This window comes from Diceros bicornis, chromosome 5 (assembly GCF_020826845.1).
Source record: "Diceros bicornis minor isolate mBicDic1 chromosome 5, mDicBic1.mat.cur, whole genome shotgun sequence".
Classification (NCBI taxonomy): domain Eukaryota; kingdom Metazoa; phylum Chordata; class Mammalia; order Perissodactyla; family Rhinocerotidae; genus Diceros; species Diceros bicornis.
Window position 1 is genome coordinate 50,976,570 of NC_080744.1, and position 27,444 is coordinate 51,004,013.

The window sequence follows — 27,444 nt, forward strand, 5'->3', positions numbered from 1 at the left end:
CAGTCTCATGAAATTTTTCCAAATACTCCAAAATTTGCTATTTGGTAATGGCACAAGCAAGAAGAAAAATTACTTTTGTTCACTTCCTCTAAAACATCAAAAGTCAAGGCACTGCACAAGATTTTCAGGTAAATAATGCAACAGAATTTGAGTTTACCAGACTTTTCTCTGCATAAACTATGCAAACCATTTTCCCCCTACACTATAGCTGCTCACTTTGTGGCAAGTGAAGTCAACTTTTTAATTTGTAGGATCTAGATATTAACCTAAAGTTCCTTACTATGGCAGGTAGTTAAGCTCTTTTTTGTTTTGTTGTTGTTGCTAAAATTCTTAGATAGGATGAATATCTCAGAATCAAGCATATTGTCTGGAATGCCATTATGTAGTCATTCAGTGCCTATTAAAGTCCATATTCTACAGACTTAATACTATAAAGTAAATATTTATATTATATGTCTATATGTATAAAACACGCCAAGTGATGGTGGTTTGTTTTTTTCGTGTGAGGAAGATTAGCCCTGAGCTAACATCCAATGCCAATCCTCCTCTTTTTTTTTTTGCTGTGGAAGACTGGCCCTGGGCTAACATCCATGCCCATCCTCCTCTACTTTATTTGGGACGCTGCCACAGCATGGCTTGACAAGCGGTGTGTCCATGTGTGCCTGGGATCTGAACCTGCGAACCCCGGGCCGCTGAAGCGGAGCACGTGAACTTAACCGCTACGCCACCAGGCCAGCCCCCGGGTGATGGTGGTTATGGGAAAAAAATAAAATAGGGTTGGGGGGAGAGGGAGGCTTGGGCAAGGAGTTATTTAGGTAGGGAAGGGCTCTGATAAGTTGATGTTTGACCACACCCCTGAAGGAAGTGAAGGGAATAATCTGGGGAAAGTCAAGCTGTTGTGAGGCAACTGAATATCAAATCTGGAGTTCATGGGAGAAGCCAAAGTTGAATATAATCAATTGAAATAACATCCACACAACGATATCATTTATAATCATAAGACCAGATAAGACTACTGTTAAAGAACAAAAATTCAACCAAAACGGTCTGGCCCCCTGGCGTAGCGGGTAAGTGCATGCGCTCCGCTGCTGGCAGCCCGGGTTCGGATCCCGGGTGCGCACCGACGCACCGCTTGTCAGGCCATGCTGTGGCGGCGTCCCACATAAAGTGGAGGAAGACGGGCACAGATGTTAGCCCAGGGCCAGTCTTCCTCAGGAAAAAGAGGAGGATTGGCATGGATGTTAGCTCAGGGCTGATCTTCCTCACAAAAAAAAAAACCAACTTAGAGGTTAAAGCCTGAACTTAGGCTAATGTCAAATAAAGAAGGGATATAATTGGTCTGCCACTGAAAAAAAAAAAATTCAACCAAGTAAATTTAAAGATCTAACTGGCGTTATAAAGCAATTCATGAATCAGCATCCCATCTAACAAGTAGAGATACTCTGAGTAGTTGTACAAAATGGACAGTTTTTATAGGCAGAAGGAAGGTGCAGCAAAGAAGTTATCAGCAAAAGAAAAGAAAGAATTGTTTCAGGCCAGGGCATCTTCTTTTGGGGGGAAGGGAACAGCAGGGGTTTTATCATGCAGATTACCTCACTAATGCTAATCAGGAAATTTCAGATTGACTGTTTAAAAGTCACATTTCTGGGAGGAATTGTGAAACTGCAACTGAGTCTTGGTTGGCTGTTGTGGGGACCAATGACTCCATTTTGGGCCTGTTATTTCTTTTTTAACACTATAAAGTGTAGGTAGAAAAGAGACCCAAGGACGAAGCTCTAGGGAACTCCAAGATCTAGAAGTGAGGGGAATGATGAGAAATAAACAAATGAGACCAAGAATAACTGATGCTATGGTGAAGCAGGAAGAAATTAGGAAGACTGTGATACCCAGAAGCCAAGCAAAGAACCTGTTTTAAGAAGAGGGAATGACCCAGCTGAAATTATCTTGGGAGATAACACATGGACTGAGAACTGAGGGTTTGATTACACAATGCGGAAGTCATTGGGGAGCTCAGCAAGAAGTGTTTCAGTGAGGTCACAGAGAGGAAAACTTTACTGGAATAGGTTTAAGAAAGAATGAAAGAAGTAAAAACTACTTTTTAGTAGTTTTGCTATACACTGAACAAAGAAATGGGGCAATAGTTGGAAGTCTAGATGTAGGGACAAAGGTTACTTTTTTATGATAGGATTATAATATAGTATATTTGTATTTTGATGGGATCACATTTTGAGAACCGCCAACCTACCATAATAAGTTCTACACAGAAAATGTAGCTGATGAAAACAGAATAATGTTTCTTTAATATGGACTAAAAAAGCTAAAGTGCATAAAATCAAAGGCATGGATAGGCCAAACACAGAATTATTCACCAACTTATAGTATATTTAGAACTAGGATACGTAAGAACCACCTAAAAGAAGCATTAGAGCATGGACTGTAAAGTATTAAATTCACTACTTTGTGAAATACACTAAATAAAGCAGTATATTTTTGGAATATGCCACCCTAAAATGTAAAAAAATAAATATACTCTGAAATTTTTCCAAAAAAGAAGACTGCATTTCAGATAACAGTTTGAACAATCAATTCTTCTAGAAAAGATTTAAAGCACATTGCATTAAAAAACTCACACACTTTGGGCAAACTTTCCTATCTTTACACTGACAGAGATTTTCACATACTGAGGTATATACGGTAACTTCCAGTTCAAAAATGATTCGGCTTGAACTAAAGAAGCCTGCCTATGGCCTATGAAACATACATTGTACATCTGCTTTAACCATTAAAGAATGCACTCTCTCAGATAAGAATGCATACTTCCCCTCCTACGCCCTATCGGTAATGCCCTATCAGTAAGCTCTATTGGTAATGCTGGTATTAGTCCCTTTCCCAACATCAGGGCCATGTAGACCTGCTAATTTGCAACTGAATACCTCTGAAACTTTGATGAATATGTATCCTGGGTGTGTTTAATATATGTTCTTTGTTCTAAAAAGATATAAGACTACTGAAAACCATGCTTCTCCAGAATGCTGTCTTCCTTTGTGGGAACTGCCTTCCTGGGTTATAATCCTCACCCTGGCTCAAGTAAAACTCACCTTCTCTCTCATCTATAGAACAGGTATTGGTTATTTTGCATGACAGCACAATTATCAGAATATTTGAAATTTTACTTCTGTTTCTTGACTCATCATTACTGGAAATACAGCATGGGCTCTCAGCTTCAAATGAAACTGGAAAAATGGGCTAACTAATGATCTTTTCTTTGCATGCAATATTTTGATATAGCTTTGATATTTGTTCATAACCAAATCTGTCAAAAAATTTTCTTTAATAAACTTATAGACTGTGTATTTATGTATGGAATCACACAGTAGTGGGGGAATAAAGATCTCTCCAGTTCACATTTCTGTAATGGCTACATTTAGTTTATTATTCACTTGGTATCTTGAAATTAATTTCAATCAAATAATTGCCATTATGAAAAAAAAATCAAAGGACTACCATAACAATTTTTTCTTTTCTTTTATTCATACGCTTTAATGACAACACTATTATAGGGGAAGGAAATGGGAATGTCTGTATCAATATTTTCACTCTATCACCACTTCAATCTAAGACAGAAGTTCCTAGCAAACCATAGGCGATTGCTCAAAAGAGGTCAAGTATTTCATGGATATAAATGAGTGTCTGTTGCATTTAAACCAAGACTTTATTTAGAGGATAGGGTCAAAAACATTAATAATAACGACTTAAGCCTTTCTCTTCTTCTACCTCCTTCCAGGATATATCTTTTGCCCTTAGGGCAGCTGTTGGGCCCAGTCTTGTTTTCTGATTGGGATGGTAAGTAGAAGAGCCTGAGGAAAGACTATGTTGGTTAATATATTTTGAATGTCAAATTGGTATTTGACACATAGAAGACCGATCTTTATTTTGGTTACATTTATTTTTAAAAATAAAACCAAACAAACCAGGGTTGATTACAAGAAATAGCAATCCTGTCTCATCAAAAGCTCTGATAACTGGACAGGACTGCTATACAAGTTATCAGAAGTTGCTTTATGGAGGTAAAACTTTCAAGGCTGCTGAACTAGGATACTCTTACACCTTAAAAAAAGTATTGCGTTAAAACAAACACAAAACACAAGACTGTTTTATGATCCATTTGAATTGACATCAGATGACCAAATACTGTAAAGACTTACTCCTAACAATTTTGTTTTGTTTTCCTAAAAATCCTCTAAATATAATCAGAGAATTGTGACAACTATTATATACACAAGAGAAGCTGTAGTGTTTTTGCTTAATGCTTGCATCATCACAGTGATACAACACAAATGGTGGTGCGATCCGATGCCAGTATCATAATATTCGAAGTGAACATTTCACCATTTGCTGTCTTTTTTTTTTTCCTAGTGTACTTGAAGGTACTAGAAAACAATCTCACTAGAAAACTTATCTTCACCAGATAATGTTATGAAATACGATCGATTTTTGGGGGAACACTGCCTATAACTAAAGTTAAAGATACGGTTTTCCAAACAGTTGTTTTACTAGGGTGAACCAAGCTAATCTCAAACAACAGGTGGTGGAGAAGTATTAAAGTAAAAAAAAAAAGGTTCTGTGCATTTGGGAAGTAAGTGAAAACATCAGTATTGATTTTACCAAGGTCAAGGTCAACCATTTAGACAATTAAATAGTATATTTAATACAAATAAAAATACTTTATAAACACTATCTTTTACTTTAAACTTCTACCTTGTTAAAAATGAATTAGTAAGTGTCCTCATAATCATCACAACAACAAATATTTTGTTAGTTATAAGGGCAACCTGAATTCAGTAACAAAAAATATATAATTAAATTATGTGTCGATATGAAGAAGAATTAAATAGATTATTCTTATTTTGATTTACTTATTCAGAAACCATTCAAGTCAAACACTTCATTTTCTACAGATTTATATTTTGCCCTCTACAGAACTAGAGGACTGAAGAGAAAGTGATTCTGCACAATCAGCCATAATATGTACAGATTCTGAATGTCTCCAGTTATTTTTGAAAAACTTAAAACAACACCTAGTACAATACCTAGTTGCTTCTAGTAGTCATTAGGATTTTAATTCTGTTCCTTGAATTATATTCCGAATCTTCTCAGCATCATTTTGTACAATTTTGTTGGATGGATCAATCTTAAGTGCAGCTTCATAATCCTGTAGGCCTATATTTATATAGCAATGATGATCAATAAAATAAATATTTTATAAATACTTGTGTTATCTAGACAATATTTTTTAAAAATAATAAAAAAACCACTAAGACCATGGTTCAGGACAAGTAGTAGGTTTTAAGTCAAATGCCCATCTTCATACACATGGTGGTATCTCTAAGAGATTGCAGAAATTTTTCAGTAATTTTGGGAATAATTATAATGATTTCATTCAAGATTTAGTAAGAAGCAGTTATTTTAGATTCAAGTACAAATAAGCCAACAGCTTAAACTCATTATAGCATGAACAGACTCAAAACTCATATATCAAAAGGACATTTTTATCACCTCAATGAAAAATAAATGGCATCTTATTTAGAAATTCTAGATTTTAAAAACTAATTTTATATAATTCATAGACTACAGTTTGTGCTTTTTCTACAGTTATCATGTCTACAGAATTCCTTTGAGGAAAACTGGTTAAAAAGGAAAGCATTGTGGACTAGTTGTTAAAAATATATAACTGAATCTAAATCTTTACCCAAAAAAAAAAGCAGTGGGAAGAACTTCTTTGGGAGTAAGGAAACTTGAGTTTTTTTGTGTGTGTGTGTGAGGAGATAAGCCCTGTGCTAACATCTGCCAATCCTCCTCTTTTTTTGCTGAGGAAGACTGGCCCTGGGCTAACATCCATGCCCATCTTCTTCCACTTTATATGGGACACCGCCACAGCATGGCTTGACAAGTGGTGCATCAGTGCGCACCCAGGATCCAAACCAGCGAACCCCGGGCCTCCGCAGCAGAGCGCACGCACTTAACCGCTTGCACCACCCGGCCGGCCCCAGGAAACTTGAGTTCTGAGTGCTACTGATTTGCCACTTCAGGCAAATCACTTAACTTCTCCAAGTCTCGATTTTCTCATCTTTAACATGAAGGGTCCAAAAAAGTCTATGATACTATAATTTCTAAAGAATACTTTAAAATGTTTCATTCCTGTCTGGCTAATTTTTATCCTCATGAAACTGGATAAGATACTAAGAAAAGGATGGGGCATATAAACCTAATTTGGATGCTTTGGTTAGAAAAATCTGAAAGTTGCAGGAACAAGTTTAAAAACAAAGTCAGAAATAATAAAACTTCATAGGCTAGAGCCCACTCCTTTGCAAGGCATCATAAAGGAGTAGGCCTTTAGGCACTGAATGAAGGGAGCTGAATGGGCATCTGGGTAGGAAGGTATGAGAAGAGGAGCACTGAAGATATAACTCTGGCTACTACAAAATTTTGCCCTTTGGGACAACATGAGTAACTGCGAATAGTCCCTAAATACATTAAAAATGAAAAACAATAAAAACTAAATAAATGCTATGGCTTCTATACACATGGGGCTGAATTACAAACCTTAGTACAGTCTCACAAATATAAGTAATAATCATACATTGTGGTAGACAGTTATTTCTGAGCTTGTGTGTATGTGTGTGTGTACGACCAAAAAAGCTCATTTTAAAATTTCCATTATATCTTCAGTGACTCATTTATATCCTTCATCATACATCGTTCCATAGAAAAGTTGTCTGATACTACAGCACTTTCTTAGTTTTGTTCACATCTTGTTTTAACTCCCTTCTACAACAATGAATTAACAATGAATTTTTAAAACATGTCAAAATCATTTTTTGTCAGGTAAGTTGCAAAGAATAAATTAAATCCTATAAATATAAAATAATGGAGTCCTAAAAAGTCATGATCTTAAATAATCCCAATGACAGTTTTTTCAAAGTATAACTTGGAACTTAAAACATTTCTATCAATTTCTTACCTTCTATATACAATTCTAGTTGACAGAATGCTGTTCCACGTCGTACATGTGCCTTCATTCTTGCATTAGCATTGTCTGCAACAGGTGGTGTTAATAATTCTAGTGCCTTACAAAAAAATAAGAAGAGAAAGACATAACCTCCTAATTTAAACTCGAGCAAAAACACGGTAAAAATATTAACTTCAAAATAAGCCTCAGGCCAGCCCTGTGGCTTAGCGGTAAAGTGCGCGTGCTCCGCTACTGGCAGCCCGGGGTTCAGATCCTGGGCACGCACTGACGCACCGCTTCTCCGGCCATGCTGAGGCCGTGTCCCACATACAGCAACTAGAAGGATGTGCAACTATGATGTACAACTATCTACTGGGGCTTTGGGGAAAAAAAAGGAGGAGGATTGGCAATAGATGTTAGCTCAGAGCCCGTCTTCCTCAGCTAAAAAAGAGGAGGATTGGCATGGATGTTAGCTCAGGGCTGATCTTCCTCACAAAAAAAAAAAAAAATAAGCCTCAATGGGGCCAGCCCAGTGGCAATAGTGGGTAAGTTTTCACACTCTGCTTCGACAGCTCGGGGTTCACAGGTTCGGATCCCAGGCTTGGACTTATGCACCACTCATCAAGCCATGCTGTGGTGGCATCCCATATACAGGGTGGAGGAAGATGGGCACAGATGTTAGCTCAGGGCCAACCTTCCTCAGCAAAAAAATTAATTAATTAAAATAAGCCTCAAGCCCTCACCCACCTAAATTTTTGGCTTAGCTGGTACAGCAATTTATCAAATACATATACTTATATTGAACTATTTAAAGAATTGTTCAATTGTTCCTATATGAGATTCATACCCTCTCCCTCAAAGTTATGATTTGGTTTGTCATTTGAAACCTACATAGCTTTACCTTTACTAGCAGGAATGATTAAATAGCATTTGTGGCCTTTTATACTCAAATTGGTTAATTCAGTTCATTCATTCATTCAACAAATATTTGTACACGAAATTGTGCTAGTAAAAAGAAAAGTGGATCATAAAAATATTGTCAGATCTTCAGTAGCTTAATGAGATCAAAGTATGAGGACTGGTTGTTTCCTCCATATCCTCAATCTCAAGGAGCCACTTAAGAGATTTTGCATGTGATTTTCCCTTAAATCAAGTTACTCTGATATGGAAACAAGAGAAAAAACTAGAAGTTTAAGACAATGACACAATATTAGTAATGGAAATTAGCATATACTAAGTTACTCTCGTAACTGCAGGCCCTCCAGGACCAGTTCAACTGCCATATCTTATCAACAGAGTGATAAGAATTGCCTTTCAGAAAATTTGCCAAGTCATGTAGCCAGGGCATACGCAGAAGAAGAAATCTTGACCTGAAATGACCTTGGAACCAAAGCTTCTCCTCCCCAAAGAACCAATGGACCATGACATTAGAACTTAAAAGTCAAACTCTTTTCAAAAGTGAAGGTCTGTCATTCAGGAAGATCTGGTGTTAAAATTCCTTCCTCACCTTACTATACAAGTTTAAAACCTCACCATAAATATTTAGAACCTTACCATAAATGCTTGAAGCCCACCAATCAAAACCTGTCCTGCCAGCATTTCCATGTGCCAGCCTGTTCTCCCTAACCTCTTAAATTTTGCCCCAAATCCTGAATCAGAGAGACAGATCTGAGGGCACACACCCCCTGTCTCCCTGCAGATCAATCCTGCAGAATAAAGCTGATGTCTTTCCCAAAGGCTGATGCCATAATTAATTGGCTTTTTATGTGCACTGGGAAAGAAAACCCCAATTTTGTGCAGTAACATTCTAAAAATGGGAAAATGATTATGGCGACATCCTTTAACTGTGCAAGTGATAGTGGTACCAAGTGTTCTTCTTCTACCTTGCATTAAGTCTGCAAAACTTGAATAAGTAAAAGAGCGAGTACAAACTGACAACCATTTACTAATTTCCTTATGAACTTCAACTGATACACTACAGTAGCAATTGATAGGGGATTTCTAATCTAACTTGAAGTCTCAAGAAACACCAGTTCCTTGTCCATTCAAAAAAATCTTTTTTTCAGTAAAAAGATGTAATAAGCAAGATGATTCTTAAAATCCTTGCATCTCAATTATTTAAATTTAACAGACAAAAGGGTATCATTTAAACCAATAAATAGGAGGATAACAATTTTAAAGCAACATATATAAATAAATAGATATACATACCTTAGAAGAATCTTCGATGGCTTTGTGCAAGTTTTTTAGTTTTAGGTGGCAAGCAGCCCGATTCAAATACAATACTGGAATCTTATTATTTAGTCTGATGGCTAAGTTGTATGCATTAATAGCTGCCAAATAGTTTTCTGTTGCAAATAATTTGCTAATGAGACAAAAACAGAAAAGGAAAACAATATAACATTGAAACAGAAACACAGAAAAAATACCTAATGGTATTTGGCAGAGGGGATGGCTTACCTCCTTTTCTATTCCCTGTACAACGGACATCGTAGGCTGCACTAGACTCCACCTCCCCTCCACATACATCAGCATGTAATCTGAATGGGACTGACCTCACCCCCTCCTCCAAGGGTTGCCATCAGTAGTTCAAGTCAGGAGGCATATTTCCATCCTCCTTGCTACAATGATTGACTTAGGGATGGGCTTATAACCTAAAGTTGTCTATTCAAAATGAAGCCTGTGACTATTTCCAAAGTTGCAGGATGAAAAATTGGGGAAACTCCCCTTGCTGGATACAAATGATGAAAGCACACAGCCCAAATTGTTGCTGACCATTTTTAACACCATGGGAGGAGCTAGCATTAGAATAAAGCTGATACAATGGAATTATGAAAAGAATAAAAAGGCAGAAGGAAACTGAGCCCCTGGTGATAGAGTTAAGCTGACGGATCAAGCTTTACCTGAAATGCAGCACCCATTTAGCTTTTTAGTTATATAAGCCAATAAATTCCTTTGAACATAAAGCCAGTTTAAATTGAGTTTTTTGGTTACTTGCAAAGAAAAGCATCCTAATAGATACACTCTTGCAGTTCAAATCTTCCAAAATTCTCTTCAAATAAAGAGATGTACATACTTAAAGGATTTATTTAAAATGTAAAGTTTCTTTTTTTATGTATAATTCCCAGAATTTCAAAAAATGATAAACATAATAGAAAACACTTTGCCAAATATAAAAGTACCATATAAATAACACTGCAGTCATGTCCAGTTGATTGTGCTGCATACTTTACAGATCTAGACTATTAAACACAATGACATCAAAAGTAGACCCATGAAAGCAGCCAGTAAACCATGAGTAAAAGGTAAAATGACACCACTGTGACATCTAACCTAAGCCTGACTCAAGTTTAAAATAACTAGCAGAAAAGCTAATTAGGTGGGAACAGTTTACATTTCTGGAATGCCTCCTATCAGCTAGGATGTTTCTGACCACAAGTAATAGATCCCCAACTCAAACTGGCTTAAACAAGTACAGAAATAAATCATCTCACATTAAAGAAGTCCAGAGGGAAAGGCTCCAATATACCATGCCCAACACAATCAGTTCACGCATGTTATCAAGGCCTCAGGTTTCTTCCGTTTCTTCATTCTACTGTACTCAGCAGCTACCTCATCCTAGGGCAGATTTTCCTCATGGGTGTGAGATGGCTGCATGGTTCAAGGTGCCACATTCAGGCACAATATTCATTAGAAGAAAATGGGATAGCATCTTCTGGTACATGCTCTTTAAGAGCAAGAAAATTTTTCCCAGAAACCTCCCACTTCACGTCCTTTCCTACCTCATTGACCAAAAGCACCTACTCTTAAAAAACTTTTTTGTCTTAAAAAGCCTACCAGTCTCTCTCTCTCTCTCCCTCAATCTCCCTCCTTCTCTCTCTCTCTCTCTCTATCCACTTTTACTCCTCAGTACTATATATCGCTGTTTTGGAATATTTTTTAAAATTCAACAATATGACCATCTTTCCATGTTAATAAATATAGAGATATACTACTTTCGCAGCAATTTTTTTACAGAGCATTCTCTCATTTGTGTCAGGATTTCTGAAACCAGTCTCTTCCTCCTAATGGACATTTAGGGTTTTTGTTTCCCAACACTTTGCTTTTATAAACAACAGTATAATAAACATTTTTGTACATATATCTAAAGCAAAGAAACAAACAAAAAACACCAGCAATGTAATGCAAACAACCCAGATTTGTTGACGTCAATCAGAATTTATCCCTGGACTTGGGATAGGTTCCCCATCCTAAGTCACATGGGCAAGGTTTATACACCTAAACAAAATAGGGACTGAGCCAATAAGGATAAAGGGAGACAATAAATGTTGGCTAGATAACCTATAGTATCTACTACAAATCTTTTTTTTTAATTGTGGCAAAATATACATAACATAAAACTTACCATTTTAACTATTTTTAAGTGTACAGTTTAGTGGCACTAAGTACATTCACATTGTTGTGCAACCATCACCACCATCCATCTCCAGAACTTTTACAGCTTCCCAAACTGAAACTCTGTACCCATTAAACAATAACTTCCCATTCCCCCCTACCTTTGACAACCACCATTCTACTTTCTGTCTCTCTGAATTTGACTACTCTAGGTACCTCATATAACAAATCATACAGTATTTGTCCTTTTATAACTGGCTTATAACACTTTGCATACTGTCTTCAAGGTTCATCCATGTTGTAGCATGTGACAAGATTGTCTTACTTTTTAAGGCTGAATATTTTATTGTATGGATATACCACACTTTGTTTATCCATTTATCCGTCAATGGACACCTGGTTGCTTCTACTTTTTGGCTATCATGAATAACACTACTATGATCATAGGTGTACCTCTGTTTGTGTCCCTGCTTTCAATTCTTTTGTATATATATCTAGAAGTGGAAGTCCTGGATCACATGGTAGTTCTATTTTTAATTTTTTGAGAAGCCTCCATAGTGTTTTCCTACTGTGCACCATTTTACATTCCCACCAACAGTGTTCAACAGTTCTAATTTCTCCACATCCTCACCAACAAGTGTTATTTTCTGTTTTTTGATAGCCATCCTCACGTGTGTGAAGTAGTATCTCATGGTTTTGATTTGCATTTTCTGAATGATTAGTATGTTCAGCACCTTTTCATGTGCTTATTGGCCATTTGTATATCTTCTTTGAAGAAATGTCTACTTAAGTGCTTTGCCCGTTTTTTATTTTTTTGTGAGGAAGATCAGCCCTGAGCTAACATCGAATGCCAATCCTCCCCTTTTTGCTGAAGAAGACTGGCCCTGGGCTAACATCCGTGCCCATCTTCCTCTACTTTATATGGGATGCCGTCACAGCATGGCCTGACAAGCAGTGTGTAGGTGTGCACCCGGGATCTGAACCTGCGAACCCCAGGCCACTGAAGTGGAGCGTGCGCACTTAACCGCTGTACCACCGGGCCAGCCCCCCTTTGCCCACTTTTAAATTGAGTTGTTTTTTTGCTGTTGAGTTGTAGAAGTTCTTTATATACATTCTGGGTATTAACCCTTTATCAGACATATGATTTGCAAATATTTTCTCTATTCCATGGGTTGTCTTTTCACTCTGTTGATAGTGTCCTTGATGCACAAAAGTTTTTAGTTTTGATGCATTCCAATTACCTATTTTTTCTTTTGCTGCCTGTGCTTTTGATGTCATATCCAAGAAATATTGCCAAATCCAATGTCACGCAGCACCCTATGTTTTCTTCGAAGACTTTTATAGTTTTAGCTCTTATGTTTAGGCCTTTGATCCATTTTGAGTTAATTTTGGTATATGGTAAGTTAGGTAAGTGTCCAATTTCATTCTTTTGCGTGTGGCTATCCAGTTTTTCTAAAACCATTTGTTGAATGTCTTTTCTCCATTGAATAGTCTTAGCAACTTTGTTGAAAATCATTTGACCATATATATGAGGATTATTTCTGGGCTATCTATTCTATTTGTCTATATGTCTGTACAAACCTTATATTAATATATACATTTGAAGAAAAAATCCATTTTTCATCTTTTTTTTTTTTTTGGTGAGGAAGATCAGCCCTGAGCTAACATCTGATGCCAATCCTCCTCTTTTTTCTGAGGAAGACTGGCCCTGAGCTAACATCTGTGCCCATCTTCCTCTACTTTATATGGGATGCCGCCACAGCATGGCTCAACAAGCAGTGTGTCGGTGCACGCCCGGGATCCGAACCGGTGAACCCTGGGCCGCCGCAGCAGAGCATGTGCACTGGGGTTAACCGCTTGCGCCACTGGGCCGGCCCCCATTTTTCATCTTATAATATAACTTTACAGTTTTATAATGTAATAGTTTTATCAGAAAAATACTCCCAGATTCTAAGGGAAGAAGAGCTTACAATGAGCAGTATTAAAAGAACCACTGTAGGAGGCATAACAGCAAGAAATATGAAGTATTACATTTTTAATGATATTTATATATATTAAAATATAAATCCAAATGAACATTACATTCTTTAAAGTTCAATACCACGACAAACACCCAAAAATTTGCTTTATGACTTTCATTATGGTTCTGAACTCAGAAATAGCTGAATTTCAAAAGGAAAGGGAAAAATATTAAACCTCTGTCTAAAGGGCAGTAGCCTTTGAACACCAAATTTAAACAGACCAGCTAACAGCCATTAAGTCAACCCTGATGCTCCAAATAAGGCAATGCCAGTGAAAAGAATTATACAAAAGCACTCACTCATTCAACACATGTTGAGTGCTTTTGTACCAAATGTACAGTGAGAACAAAAGAGACAGGGACAATCGCAAACACTCCTGTCATTTTTATGATAACTGATTGGTTTGCCTTTATAAAGAAACAAACATTCTGACTGGCAATGGCCAAAAGGGCCAAACATTCTGTACAAGAGTTGAGTGTGGGAGAAGCAAGAAGAGGCAGGAGTGATAAGAAAGAAGCAACGTGGAAAGAAGTAAAGAAAGGGACAAAAAAGAGTTGTGAGAAATCAGAAGCAGTGGGGCTTAGAAACAGCAATGGGGGCAGAGAGCAACACATATTCCAACAGAAGACAGAACAGTTCCGTTTTGTGGGCAATAGGAACTGTAACAGCCACCTGCCCCTCAAAGGACTTGGAAAGTCCTTGTTTCTTTCAGCATCTTGTGTAGGTAGAAAACATTCTTGGGTATCTCGAGAGCTTCTAAAGCTGAATATCAGTGTGCCTTGGTAAAGGCACATCAACCAGTACTATTTAGTACACAGGACGGAAGAAGGAAAAGGATATTGCACACTAAATAAAATTACAAGTTAGGCCATAATAGGTGCTGTACTGCAACAGAATATTATGGGCTATAAAATGCATACAAACAAGCAACTGAACAAAATTATAATTACATTAAAGAAGTCATCTTAGAATAAGGATCTAAACTTCTTTAAGTCAGGCAAAAGGAAGCAGCATAAGAAAACTGTCTTACCTTCATAAACAAACAGAATTCTAAAAAGTGCAGCAGAGCAAGGCAGATTTGGCAGATCTGTTCTGAAAGTAGGCAGGTACAAGGGGCTGTTGGGAGACAATTCTCCATGGGTCTCTTATGTTCCTGTGTGTCTTATGTCAGATGTACCGATAGCTTTTGTAGGACTATCTTTTCAAAGATTTTTGCATAGCACACAACTTTGGAAGATAGAGACAGTGTCTCCCTCTGGGGCAAAGAGCAGATCTGTTTGCTGCTCAGTATAATAAAGACAATATCTCCTTGCAAGGCAAAGGTTGCACGGGTTTGCTTACAATCCTTCTATAAAAAACTGTGTTCCTTAAACCTGGCCTTCTCAGCTGTGGTACAAACCTACTGTGTGTATAGTATCCACCTGGACCCGCCTCTGCATTGGCCCCATGGGACTTGAAGGGCAAAGGGAACCCACATGAAAACTCATGCTGCTTGCTGTGCCTTGAATAATCAAGTCCTTCATCTCTGACCCGTGAGTCTCCTGTCTTTTGCCAGCATCTATGAAACTGTGGTTGGCTAACTCTTCATAGTTCCTGCCAGGGCACGGACCCAAACCAAAGTATTAGAAAGAAATTCAATTTGGCAAGTAGAACTATATGCTATGTTGGGAGAAGATGGTAACAGGTGGACAACAATCAGCATCAAAAAGTTCAACGTGAAGTAAAAGAACAATCAGACAGGCAGAATCCAGCTACAGAAAACTCAGAAACAACAAGCATACAGAAATTCAGATTGGCACAAGTTGGTACTAGGTTAGTCTGTAAGCAAATAGCAGGCTCCTACATACAAAGCTGGGGTTCAGAAGCAGAAATAACTTGGGTGGCAAGAGAAAAAGCAAAAGCAAAGCAGAGCCTCAATCTTAAAAGGACTGGGGCATTAGGCAGGCTACAAAATCTGGCACTTAGGCAAGAGAATAAAAAGAAAATTCAGACACTAGTACTAGGGTAGGTGATTTTATGTAACAACAGTGATATGATGCTGGGTGCAAGATGGTAGAATTATATATCCTTAATTCCCTCCTATCTAACATTAGAATTTGCTGTAGAGAGTGAGGTATGTAGATGGAATTCAAGTGGTCCTAGTGTGGGGAAGAAGGGATTTTTAAGTCTGGGATTAAGACAAGGTCCAAAAAAAACTTATGCTAAAAATCAAGCACAGAGTAACGTCAGTGGGGCAGGACAATGGTCCATCTTAGATGATTACACGTGTCTGGAAGGGTAGCTATTCAAGTTATTTACATATTCTGAGTCATGTATGGCTGGTAAATAACATACCCTGCATATATCTAAATTAGAGCCCCTCGTCTCTGTTTTATGTGAGATGTTCTCAGTAAAAAGTTAGCTGATACAATGTTAATTGGAAAAGGTGAAATGCCTTCATGAGCAAATAAAATGAACTAAGCTTAAGTATTTTCCTGAAAGACAGATTTGGCATTTAAAACTAAGACACAGCAGTAGGAGGTTGGTAAAGAAAAATGAAAACATTCTGTGGCTTTTTCTAAGAGCCTCTTTTTGAATAGACATAATCCCCTAGTTTTCTCAAGTTACTGCTCTTTTGAAAGGCTTGCCCACCTCTACCCTTCTGTGAAACAAGTGTCCCCTAGGTTTAAGCACAACAAGGACAGTGGGACTGTTTCTGCCTGTGTAAATATTGCAGGCTACTGGGAAACAAAGCCTCTGGAGATGAAAGTATTTCACCCTTTGACTTAAATTCAACACCTTGCTTCTGAATCAGTTCTCTTAAGTCTGTTTGTATCTTTTGTACCGCCCTGCATTGCTAGAGAGGACACATTTCTCTTAACAAGTCTTATCTTTCCTTTTATCTGTTTGTACTTGGCACTGTGATTAACTGTGCATTGCTCTGTTTCTCTGAGTGTCATTAGTTACTAAGTGTTCTTCCATCTCTCCTCATTTTTAACTGTCTTCCTCTCCTCTTATTTTGCTTCTCTTTCTTTTTCTACCTAATTGGAGGCAGTAAGGTAAAATGGTACAAAAACTACAGAGATTAAAGTAATTACAATCTACCCGTCACGCCTGACTGCCACAAAGTACACTTTTGCACTAGGTCGCTGCCAATTCATTGCTTTTGCCAGCAATGAATATATAGGAATGTGTCAATTATATGTGTACAGACACACATACACACTCATATATATAGTACACTAGTCTTCCACTGTACTTGTCAGTCAAAATTTCAACCCTAGCTCAATGCCCTTTCCACGCTCTTAAATCCTAATCATGTCACTGGCATATCAGAAATAAGACCAGACCAAACACTGCCTAGGACCTTTAGCCAGTCCCAGCACCCTAACACCTTGTGCCACAGGACTTTCCAACCATGTCCATCAACCCTGTTATCTTTGGGCACTGATCAAAAAGCATGCTTCTCCCTTGTCCTCATGTTAAAGTCCCAATTTGCTGGCCTTTCCTGCTCTCACCCCTCTCTACTCCTTTGTACTTGCTTACTCCTGGTTCTGCCATAACTGCCTCCACCTCCCATCCCAATCCTTTCCTGTACTCTCAAATTTTCCACAAAATGCTTTCTAAAGCTCTTCCCTGAGGGCAGTGCTACTGTTACCTCTACCACTCCCTCTACTTAGGCCCCGTACCCCCACAAAGGGGGCTAGGACCACAGGAATTGGCATTCTTCAGACCCTCTTCTGCTAGTTCCAAGCTGTAATTCTTTCTTTATGTAAACGTCATCATCATTTGGGACTCCTGACATCTTTATCCTATAGTCTTCTAGTCACTGTCATCTACTGGCTTTTTAAAAATCACTCTTCTTTTATTCGTTGAGGGTTGTGAAACCTGGCTCCCAGCATCTGTCTCCATCCCCACTTCTGCCATAATTCCAGAAGATTCTAAGGTTTATGTATGACCCATTTATCAATTTAGCCTTGAAATACCTGGAACTCCTTAATTCAAATTATCTTGTCCTCAAGTCTACTTTTGCTACCCACTCCCAGGGACACACCTTGGACTCTGCCATCACCTGAACTGCACTACCTGAGAAATATCAAACTCTGGAATCCCAGCCACTGACCACTGGCAGCCACTACTCTGCTAACTTTCCCTTTATACTCCATCTTCAACCTTACAGTGCCCTCTAATTTCTAAATTGCTCCATTTTCTCTTAGTCCACTGGGCCCCTCCCGGCATCTCTTCCTTTCTAAGCCAGCCTAGACTTCATAGCTAAATATCTGAGCTATTTTTCCACGAGCAGTCTGGTGCCTTCCACTACTAGTCTTTTGCTGTACTGTCAGTCAAAACTCCAACCCTGGCTCAATGATCTACTCTTAAATCCAAAAGACTAAACACTATAGGAGACAAATCACACAGCTGTACTGACTGGCATCTCTAAGAATTCATGTTCTCTAACCTAGCAGAGCCCTCAACAGTACCCACTAAGCAATTTTCCTTGTTAGAAACTTATCTAGATTCACACCTGTCTTCACTTTCTTTCCTCCAATCTCGGGAAATAAAGTATCTCTATCTATTTCAAGTCAACCTGTCAACATTTTCTAGAGCAAAGTAACCATTCCAACAGACCAGTCCATTCAGCCATGTACACTTTACACTCTCAGGCTGCAAGGAGGAACAATTCGCAGCCACACCACTTAGGCTGCCTTCACTAAGGCTAATCAATTGGAACAAAAGGACAGGAGGAGGAATTTATTCATCTGTGAGAGGGGTACAGCGGTGTTTGGAACACAAGCTTCGAAATCACATCGACAAAGGATTGAATCCTAGTTCTACTTATTAACTACCACCTTAGCCAAGTTTCTTAAGCTCTCTAGCCCTATTTCCACATTTGTGAAATGGGGATAAACATAATAATATCTAACTAGTCAGATTGTTACAGGAATTAAATGAGCTATATTGTGTAAAGCTAGTTTCTCAATAAATATTTGTTAAATGAGTACAAAAGCAGTGGGTCCTACCCAACTACAGTTGTGAGGATTTAATGAGATAGTATAGGTGAAAGCCCTTGTAAAGTGTCACAAGCTATGAACATATTAACTGTGATCATGACAATGGCAGCTTAAAGACAAGCAAATGCAATTAAAGAAAGGATTTAGAGAAGATACAGTTGGGGGCAGGGCAGGCAGGAGGCCAGTACACTGCCTGAAAACTAAGGGGGACTTTCACTTAATATGCACTGTATAAGTTTTTTTCAAAGAAATATTTTTATTATAAAAATAAAAAATGAATGCAACTTTTAACAAGAGGAAAAACAAGAAATCAAGATAATCCATCCACCCTTGGCCTTGATCCAATTTTTTCCACTCTCCTCAGAGACACTTCAACCATCTCTTCTGTCTCGTCTCCAAATCTATTCAAACCTTTTCTATTATTAAAGAAGAACAAAACAGGGCCGGCCCCGTGGCCTAGTGGTTAAGTTCAGCATGCTCTGCTTCGGTGGACCGGTTCGGTTCCTGGGTGCAGACCTACACCACTTATCAGCGGCCATCGCTGTAGCGGCAACCCACATACAAAATAGAGGAAGATTGACACAGATGTTAGCTCAGGGCAAATCTTCCTCAGCAAAAAAAAAAAAAAAAGAAGAAGAAGAAAAACAAAACTAAACTAAAACTCTTTCCTTAAAGTTTCTATTCCACTGGCTTCCAGGAGTACTTCTGTGTACTCCTTTCTTTTCCCAGACCTTCAAATGTTGGTAGGTGACAGAGTTTTATCCTCAGGTCACTACTCTCCTGATCTACACACTCTTTTTGGATATCTCACCTACTCCTATGAATTACTCTACTATACAAAAGCTGATAACCTCCAAATCTATATCTACAGTGCTGGCTTCCCCCCTGAGTTTCAAACTTGCTAGACCCTGTCATCCAGACTGACCCAGAGACATCTCAAACTCAACATATTCAAAACTGAACTTACCTGCGTTCCCTCCTAACTGGCCCCTCTTTTAGTATTCTCTAATTCAGTTGGTGGCATTATGAGATCAATCATTCAAACTAGAAACTCAGAAGTCATCCACAACTACTACTCCTCTCTAACTCCCTAACAATCCGTCGAAGTTTTTTACCTGTTTTACCTCCTAAATATTTCTCAAATTGCCCTCCCCTCCACCCCTACAACAGTGCCACAGTTCAGGACCTTTGCCTTGGTTTTGGCAACACATTTTTTCCCTCACTGTACAGAATAAAATCTAAGAATCTTAACCACGTTCATGTGGCCCCTGCCTACTTTTCTAGGTTCATGTGTCATTACTCCCAGCTTCAAATCTTATGTTTTAGCAAAAAATAAACTACCCATAGTTCCTGACCTAGACATCACAGTATTTCTTGTCTCTGAGCTTTTGCTCATACTGCCTCTTCTGCCTGAAATGAATGCCTTTCTCTCCGTTCCTCTTGAAACTCCTGCTTATCATTAAGAGGAGCTCAGGTGCTACACTGGTCTAGGAAGATTTTCCTGAGCCTACCTTCCTCCCTTTAATGTTAGGTGCCCCTCTTCTCTACTCTCATTTTACCTCATTCTTGTCTATGTATTGTACTTCCCATGCAATGTTATAAGTATTTGTGTATGTCTCTCTCTTCCACCATCTCCGTAGCTCAGAGCCTAGCCTACAGTCTGGCAAACCGCAAGCAATCAATAGATGTTTATTTAATGGTTCAATAAATGGAGAGGGGGGCTAGGAGGGAGTGAAGGGGAGAAACAGGAGGACGGATCACGTTGGCTTTTACTGTTTGGCGTAAGAGGAACCAACCTGTCGGCCCCAGGCTTCTGACCTTCAGAAAAACTGCCAACTCCAGCTCAACTCCACAAACCAATCTCTGTTATTGTAACATACAGGAGAAACAACCAAGAAAGAACAGAGTGAAGATGAGAAAGAAAAATAGAGACATTGTGGTAGACAGACAATGCTTCCCCCCAAAAGATGTCTTAATCCCCATAACCTGTGAATATGTTAACATGGCAGAAAGGACTTTGTAGATGTGACTAAATTAAGGATCTGGAGGTAGGATGTTATTCTGGATTATGCAAGTGGGACTAATGTAATCACAAGGATCCTTATAAAACAAAGACGGAGGCAGGAGAGTCAGAGAAGGAGATGTGACTATGGAAGCAGAGGTCAGAGTGATATAATTGCTGGCTGGGAGCAATAAATCCAGGATGTAGGCAGCCTCCAAGCTGGAAAATGCAAGGAAATAGATTCTCTCCTATAGCCTCTAGAAGGATTGCAACTGATACCTTGATCCCAGCCCAGTGAAACCCATTTTGGACTTCTGACCTCCAGAACTGTAAGATAATAAATACGTATTGTTTTAAGCCACTAAGTCTGTGGTAGTTTGTTATGGCAGCAATAGGAAAATAATACAAAAGTATATATATGAGATATAATAAATACCTACAATTGCCTCAAAATAACTCAAATTGCCATTCGGAATGTACCAGAATTCATATATAAATAAATAAAAAGATTGCCTAAATATAAAATTATAACTTATAAAATAATTTGGTAATCTTTTAAAATGGATATGAATAATCGAAGAAGCTCTAGTTTTTAAGAAACATGTTTTTAAGGGAGGTATTAGGAAGGACTCATGTTAAATGTAAGTGATTTAAAAATGGATTTTAATAAGCAATTCAAAAGATGTGATTTTTTCACTTCTATGACACTTAAATACAAAAACAAATTTAAAAAAGAGCCTTATTTAATTGTTATAAGATCTGACTTTTTTAATACAGAGCCCTACCTACCTAATTTGCTTACTTGCATTATCTTTCCCCAACAACCATACATACAAACACGTATGTCAAGATATCTACCAAATGTGATAAGTGCTAATGTCTACATAAACTTACTATAAATCTCAGGGCCAGAGTTCAAACAACTTACTTTCCTTTGTCCTTCAACCATTCTGGGTTCTTTTCTTCTTCTTTTAAATCAGAAAGTTCAGGGATATCGGTATTCATTGCTCTTCGTGCCTCTGCCTGTTTTCGTAGCCACTGAAATGAGAATGAAGTCTACTGAAGGACACAAAGGTCTTACTTTGATTAACAGTTACTTTTAGATTTTCCATCTTCCCATGTAAGATGGAAATACTATTTGTTCTGGACCGAATGTTTGTGTCCACCAAAATTCATATGTTGAAGCCCTATGCGATAATGTGATGGTATTTGGAGGTGGGGCCTTTGAGAGGTAATTAGGTTTAGATGAGGTCATGAGGGTGGTGCCCCGATGATAGGATTAGTGTCCTTAGAGGAAGAGGAAGAGACCAGAGCACACGCTCTTCCCTCCACGTCCCCTCCACCCCAGCACGCTGATCTTGGACTTCCCAGCCTCCAGAACAATGAGAAATAAATGTCTATTGTTTAAGCCACCCAGTCTATGGTATTTTGTTATAGCAGCCCAAGCAGACTAATACACTATTTGATGATGGTGATTTTAAACTTACAGTTTTTATACATTTTTACACTGTTTTTTTTAAACTTTACTAGCTGGTTAAGATCAAATGTATAAAAATTTCCAGTCCAAATTTCATCCAAATTTCTGGGAGTTCATGTCAGTATTATTTTAATTATCTTGTTTATAATATATTTTTATTTTTATATATTGAAAAACATATAAATGATTTTTAAATAATTATAATTTTATAATTACAAAAATACTTTTACAAATAATAAAATATAGAAATAATAGGGCCAGCCCCCATGGCCTAGTGGTTAAGTTCAGTGTGCTCCAATTTGGCAGCCTGGGTTTGGTTCCAGGCTCGGACCTACACCACTCGTCTGTCGGTGGCCACGTTGTGGTGGCGGCTCACATACAAAAAGAGGAAGATTGGCAACAGTTATTGTTAGTTCAGGGCAAATCTTCCTCGGCAAAAAAAGGAAGATTGGCAACAGATGTTAGCTCAGGGCGAATTTCCTCAGGAAAAAAAACAAAGAAAAGAAAGATATAATATATTGTTTAATAATAAGAAAAAAGTTAATATTTATAAATGTCCTTATGTCTTAAGGATCTTCAATTATTTCCACAACTTTTCAATTGAGAGTGGTATCAGTTCATACCTTACAGTAAAAAAATGCAATTCTTAGTGCTTATATAACTAAAGATACAATATTTGAAATTCCAGAGTTCAGGAATTTATAAATGAATGAAAGATATTAATTCCAAAATGTCACATTAGAAACACTTGATATTAATAATAATTAATTATAATAATATATTAATAATAAATTTCCAAATCTCTTCTTACCACAACACATACTGATCCAAATTTTACAAATCTATTACAGAAAATGATGTATTTGATAAAATAAATGGCAAGTGCAACAGTTTATTTCCAGGAATAAGCAACAATACTGTATATTAAATCAGTGCTCTCTCAGCATTCTGGAACCAAAAAAAAATCCTGCAAAATATATTTTTCTCATAAGGAAATACTAAAATATATCCATGGAGTAATATCTAGCAATATCTCTAGTAATATCTCTAACGAATACTTAAGAAATTCAGACCCAGTACTAGTTTCAATAGATGAAATAAAAAATGAAGTATTTTCCTTTGTGGTCATTGTATCTAACAGCAAGTACACCTACCTCTTCTTCTTCTGCTACTTGTGATTCCCGGAGAGCAGTTGGGAATACTCGAGGGGTGAAGTTGACTTTAATACTGCCAACAGAGCGAGGAGCAGGAATACTGTCTTCCTTTAACTTGTCAAAAAATATATTTTCCGAACTTCTCCCTTTAAAAACATTAGCAAGTAAGTTATTTATGTCTCATTTTCTAGTTAATAATCAGAACGATTTTTAAAGCAATTACACATCAAAGCTACTTCTAAAATCCTATACAAATAAACCAAAGATACTTTCTGCAAGAAGGAATGTAAAATCCATCATTGAAAGTATGGCAGCTAATTATTTGTTCTTTAAACAATGACCCCAGCTACTTTTCTGGGATTCTCTTTGTTAAATCACACAGGGTCTAATTTACATTCACTCTAGGGAAGGGTACTCTAGGCAACCCTACGTCAACTCTAGAGGAGGGTACCTGGGCAAAGCCATCACTGCCAACATCACCTCTATTTCGTTAAGCTCCTATAGCGATAACTTTTTGTGATGGTATAAAAGTTTTTCAGCCATCGGAGAGAGCTAATGAGAACAGGCAAAGAGTAATAATGAATAGCTATACATTTTTATAAAGGCAGTTAGATGCCATCATTGTTAAGCCAATATAAGAGGAGAAACTAATCTAGGTGTTAGAATATAAACTATATGAATAAATGGAAAGAAAGATACCAAAAATACGATACACAGATTTAAAAGGTAAATATTAAAATTGGTATAGGGCCGGCCCCGCGGCTTAGTGGTTAAGTGCGTACGCTCCGCTGCTGGCGGCCTGGGTTCGGATCCCGGGCGTGCACCGACGCACCACTTCTCTGGCCATGCTGAGGCCGTGTCCCACATATAGCAACTAGAAGGCTGTGCAACTATGACATACAACTATCTACTGGGGCTTTGGGGGAAATAAAAAAAAAAAAAAAAATTTAAAATTGGTATAAAAAAAGATTTTCCACAAATATGACAGAGTTAACATCCTTGATATAAAATGAACACAGGGCCGGCCCTGTGGCTTGGCGGTTAAGTGCACGCGCTCCGCTGCTGGCGGCCCGGGTTCAGATCCTGGGCGCCCACCGACACACCGCTTCTCTGGCCATGCTGAGGCCGTGTCCCACATACAGCAACTAGAAGGATGTGCAACTATGACGTACAACTATCTACTGGGGCTTTGGGGGAAAAAAATAAATAAAATTATAAAAAATAAATAAATAAAAATAATAAAATGAACACATATAATTAAGATAAGAAAAAAACTTTCAATTTAAAAAATTTGAAAATTGCCTGAATTGACATTTCAAAGGGAGGGAGGATGGGGGCAGAGAGGAAAGAACAAGGCCTTAAACAAACAAGAAAGCAATACTAACAAAAATTTGAGTAAAAATTTTCTACAGATCCTTGTGGTTGAGATTGCTATTCTATCCATTCTCCCCTCTTTTTTTTAGTAATAGAATTTGAGGTCTAAACTAGGCATATAACTGTACCAGCCTAAAATCTACATAACCTAGCCTCCCTTAAGATTAGGTGTGGTTATGTGCCAAAGCTGAGATACCAGAAAGTGAATAAAAGTGATATATACAACATACAGATCATCATCTTACAGATAAATCTACTTGCTGCAGACTTCCTCTTTTCCCCTTCCAACTGGCTAAAAATACCAACTGTAGCATCCACCTTAGATCCAAAGATAGAAGCCAAATGACGTGATGACAGAGGTGGCCCCACTAGCCTGGATGGCCTTGTGGAACAAAGTCATCTATTAGGCCTAGATTGATGACTGTTATATAACAAGTGTTAATTACAGAGAACTAAATTTCCATCTTATTTGATCTATAACTTTGGATCTCTTTATTATAACAGCTTGAACCCACCTAATATAACGTCCCAAGAATTTTATATCCACATAAACTGTTGCTCACTTGTGAAGGCAAAAGACATTCCTAGATATGTAAGAACTAAGTAAATACACCACCTAGCCATCTTGGCTGAATAAATTACTCAAAAAAATGTTACAGAATATGGAAAAATAAAATTAAGAATGCAGGAGTGGGAAAGTTGAGGGTAAAAATGAAAAAGGATGGGTTTTCTAAAACAGTAAAGAACATACTAAAAAATGTCGTGAGGGGCTGGCCCGGTGGCACAAGCGGTTAAGTGCATGCGCTCCACTGTGGCAGCCCAGGGTTCGCCGGTTCGGATCCCTGGCACGCACCGATGCACCGCTTGTCAAGCCATGCTGTGGCAGCGTCCCATATAAAGTAGAGGAAGATGGGTATGGATGTTAGCCCAGGGCCAGTCTTCCTCAGCAAAAAAAGAGGAGGATTGGCAGATGTTAGCTCAGGGCTGATCTTCCTCACAAAAAAAAAAAAAAAAAAAAAACCAAAAACAAAAACAAAAACAAAAAAAATGTCGTGAATAAGATTTTTAAATGTTAGTACAAGAGAAGGAAAATAGAATAAATAGTAAAAATAAAGTATATAACTTCAAATTATTATACTAATGATTATTAGGATACAGAACATGGAGGGAATAAGCATGACTTTTCTATAATGAAAAATAAAAAAGTTATTTTGCTAAAGAAAAGTAAATAAACATTTTAAAATGCTTATGAAAAAACATTAAAGTGACCAATAGTTACATTAAAAATAGGATATCTAGTTTTCAAACTCTTATAGTAAATTAAGACAAATAAAACATAAAAAGAAATTAGCTTTCTGCTTCTAGCGGCATAGGTTAAAGTTTTTACAAACTGTAACAAATAACTTTACAAACAGATAAAATGCCATGAACACATAAAATGCTTGATAAAAATATAATAAACAAAAGATTCAAGTATGTAATTTAGTTCTAAAGTAAGCAAAGAAAAAGCCTTATCAGCGACTTACAGCCAGGGTAATCCCAAAGGCTGACAAACATCTGAATCTGAAATATATATATATAGGCTAGAGGCTATATATAAGGGCCAAAGGCTGGAAATTTAATGCTGATAGAGGTACAAAGGTGGGGAGTTGGAAATCCAACTAGAACCTTAGAAGGGCTGCACTCTCAGTGAAAAGGACATTTATAAAACCTCTGTCCAATAGTCCAGGAAAGTGAAGCCTGTCTCTTTCTGGGGCTCTGGATGGGAAGAGAAAAATGTCTCTTGTGAGAAACCAAAAATTCAAGTATCCCTTGGGAGCAATTCTTACTTCTATAAACCAGAACGCATGAGATTTCCTCATATGTACACATACAAAAATCCTTGCTGAAGATGAGCACACAAACAAAAAGTACAAGTCACATGAGGACACAATCCAGTAGGAAGAACAGTCAGCAGACACAAGAAACAGGAGGACTGGTCTCCTAAGAATTTGAAACAGAACAATTTGAAAGCAACTATAATAATTTTAAACATGCTTCCTTAAAGAGCAAAGACAGGCTAAAATTCACCATGAAAAACTAAGAAGCTAATGACAAAACAACAAACGGGTGTGGAAAAAAACAAATAGCACTTCCAAAATGAAAAATATTGTCACTGAAATTTAAAACCTCTAGGACAAGTTTAACAACACATTAAGCATAGTTGAAAAAAATTTGCAAACTAGAATTTGCAAATCTGAGGATATCATACAGGATGCAGCCAAGAAAGATAAAGAGAATAGAGGAAGGTAATATTTGAAGACAAAAGCTTAGAACTTCCCAGAACTGATGGAAAACATAAGTTCTTTGATTGAACATATACTCCAAGTTCAGATATTACAAGACAAATAAATATAAAACTGCACTTAAACTAATAAAATCAAAGTACACAAAAGTGAAGAATATTAAAGCTACCAGAGACAAAGGATAGATTACCTTATAAAGGATCAATAGTTAGAAGAGTATAATTCTCAGCAGCAATATCAGAGGGTAGAAGGCAACAGAAATATATCTTCAAATTACTGATGGAAATAACTGTCAACCTTGAATTATACAACCAGCTAAACCATCCTTCAATAACAAGCGTGAAATAAAAATAACTGAATGTAACACTCACAGATCTTCATTAAAGAACTACTAAAGAATTTACTTAAAGGGAAGGCAATTGGACCCAGAAAGACACACAAGAGGCAAGAAGCAAGAAGAAATAAAGATAAATAAAAAAATCAGTAAATATGGGTCAACTGAAATACTAATAACTATATAGCGGGAAAAAACCCATACTAACAATGACTAAATTTAGGGGGTTTAAAAATAAGGTGAAGTCAATTGACTCCTCCAAAAAAAGTGGAATAAAATGTTTAGATAATACCATTGAAAGTGAGTATGACTGGAGTTCCTGTATTAAATTTCCTTGTAATTTACTTGTAATATTTACAAGTATGGTAGAGATTAACTTTAAACTTTGTTTAGTATGCATGT

General features: G+C 37.5%; 1 protein-coding gene across 3 annotated transcripts in view; it reads right to left on the minus strand.

Moving 5' to 3' along the window:
* Window positions 1-3,524: 3,524 nt before the first annotated feature.
* DNAAF4 (dynein axonemal assembly factor 4) overlaps window positions 3,525-27,444 on the minus strand; it is an 80,801-nt gene continuing 56,881 nt past the window's right edge. Inside the window, exons 5-10 of one of the 3 annotated variants that reach the window (XM_058541634.1) lie at window positions 23,050-23,195; window positions 21,347-21,456; window positions 9,221-9,374; window positions 7,022-7,127; window positions 5,091-5,220; window positions 3,525-3,857 (exon numbers count right to left, since the gene is read on the minus strand). In XM_058541634.1, coding sequence (XP_058397617.1) covers window positions 5,111-5,220; window positions 7,022-7,127; window positions 9,221-9,374; window positions 21,347-21,456; window positions 23,050-23,195 — 626 coding nt within the window. In that variant the 3' untranslated portion in view covers window positions 3,525-3,857; window positions 5,091-5,110. Of the gene's footprint in view, window positions 3,858-4,887; window positions 5,221-7,021; window positions 7,128-9,220; window positions 9,375-21,346; window positions 21,457-23,049; window positions 23,196-27,444 lie in introns of those variants that run through there. The other 2 variants (XM_058541633.1, XM_058541635.1) reach the window with 2 other exon arrangements.